This window comes from Sciurus vulgaris (genome assembly GCF_902686455.1).
Source record: "Sciurus vulgaris genome assembly, chromosome: 12".
Classification (NCBI taxonomy): Eukaryota; Metazoa; Chordata; class Mammalia; order Rodentia; family Sciuridae; genus Sciurus; species Sciurus vulgaris.
Window position 1 is genome coordinate 42475241 of NC_136473.1, and position 1507 is coordinate 42476747.

Consider the following 1507-nt stretch of genomic DNA (forward strand, 5'->3'; position numbering starts at 1 on the left):
CTGGAAACGCCCTCACAGACACACCCAGAAGTGTGCTTCACCAATTTCCTGGGTGTCGCTCAATCCAATTAAGTTGACAAGACTAACCATTGTACCATGAATGAATTCTGATTCTGGGAGTGTCTCCCCATAAAGAGGTGTAACAAGTGTAGGAAATGCTTCATTCTCTATTTCTTCTAGAAGAGTCAGTACAGCAGATGCTCTGAGAAGTCCTGTGCATACAGAAACTTCCGGTCTGTTTAACTTATTATTTCCCAGTCTTCACTGACCACAGAGCTCTTTCCCTGAGGATACCAGCTTTGTAGCAAGGTCTTTGAGGAGTGTCAATTAATCCCATTTATCCTCTTCCTTTACCTTTCTCTGCTCATGAACAATGTGGCAGCCTTTGCTCAGAGATGCTCCAAGGACTTCAATCAGTCCCAGACCTTTGAAAAAAATGAGGACTTCTGTTAAGCACATGGCAAGTCATTCAAGACAGCCCAGATGTCACATCCCTGCTGTGCCAAATTACCTCAAAATATTCTGAAGAGCTTATGGTTTCTTAGACACTGAGAAGGCTCCCTCTGCCATCTTCTCTCAGAAGAAGAGATATTGTCACAGGACTGTTGTGAGCTTACATAACATGTCAATGTATGTAAATCACTGGAAACAGTCCCTGGAACACAGTATGCTTCATGTACATTAAAGATTCTTGGTTGAGGACATTGCTTAACAGTTCACGTTGTATTTATTACCATTAAATTACTGTCATAGGCAAACTGACGAACATGAGATGCAGATGGACGTAGAGCCTCCGGTTTAAGCATGGTTGTGTTTCTCCAGTATTACCTCAAGGAGCAAGGAGATCAGGTCTACACGCTGAAGAAATTTGACCCTATGGGGCCACAGACCGGCTCAGCCCATCCTGTCCAGTTCTCCCCAGATGACAAATACTTGTGACACTGAATCACCATCAAGAAATGCTTCAAGGTGCTCATGACCCAGCAACCTCGCCCTGTTCTCTGAGGGTCCCTTAAATTTCATGTCTCTTCTGTTGCATGTTCCGTTTTGGAGAAATCATAACCAAACTTGTCAATTTGTGAGCCATGAAGCCTTCTTACCACCATGCCCTTTGGAATCCAGTCTCCTCATTGCCTTTGATCATGCTCATATGAGGCCATCGTGGTGGCACTCTCCTTAAAGGGAACATGTTTTTCATATTTTGAGTTATTGCCACATTATTAAAGTGATTTGAAAGAAAAAATTACTATCATAAAATAACGTTAGCATTGATCTCTTCTAACTTTAAAAAAGAAATAAATGATCAAGAGCAGAGTTTAGTTCAAAATGACAAAACATGATTGCAGGATGTGTGCAGACCCTCTTGTTTCTCTCTCTCTCTCTCTCTCTCTCTCTGGCGCGCACACACACACACACACACACACCAGACGCAGGCTCCACTCTCTCACTCTGAATTCTTCCATTCCCATTGATCTGTCGCAGGGCCAGGGTCTCAGTTATGGCCCCC

At 43.3% G+C, this 1507-nt stretch overlaps 1 protein-coding gene across 1 annotated transcript; it reads left to right on the forward strand.

Annotated features, from left to right (window-relative positions):
- Positions 1-804: 804 nt before the first annotated feature.
- LOC306641934 (H/ACA ribonucleoprotein complex subunit 3-like) lies at positions 805-1097 on the forward strand (the record flags this gene model as incomplete). Its single annotated transcript, XM_079107274.1, is given in 3 exon segments — positions 805-936; positions 940-942; positions 946-1097. Coding segments are annotated over 3 exon segments (195 nt in total). The 3' UTR covers positions 1006-1097.
- Between the last annotated feature and the right edge of the window lie 410 nt (positions 1098-1507).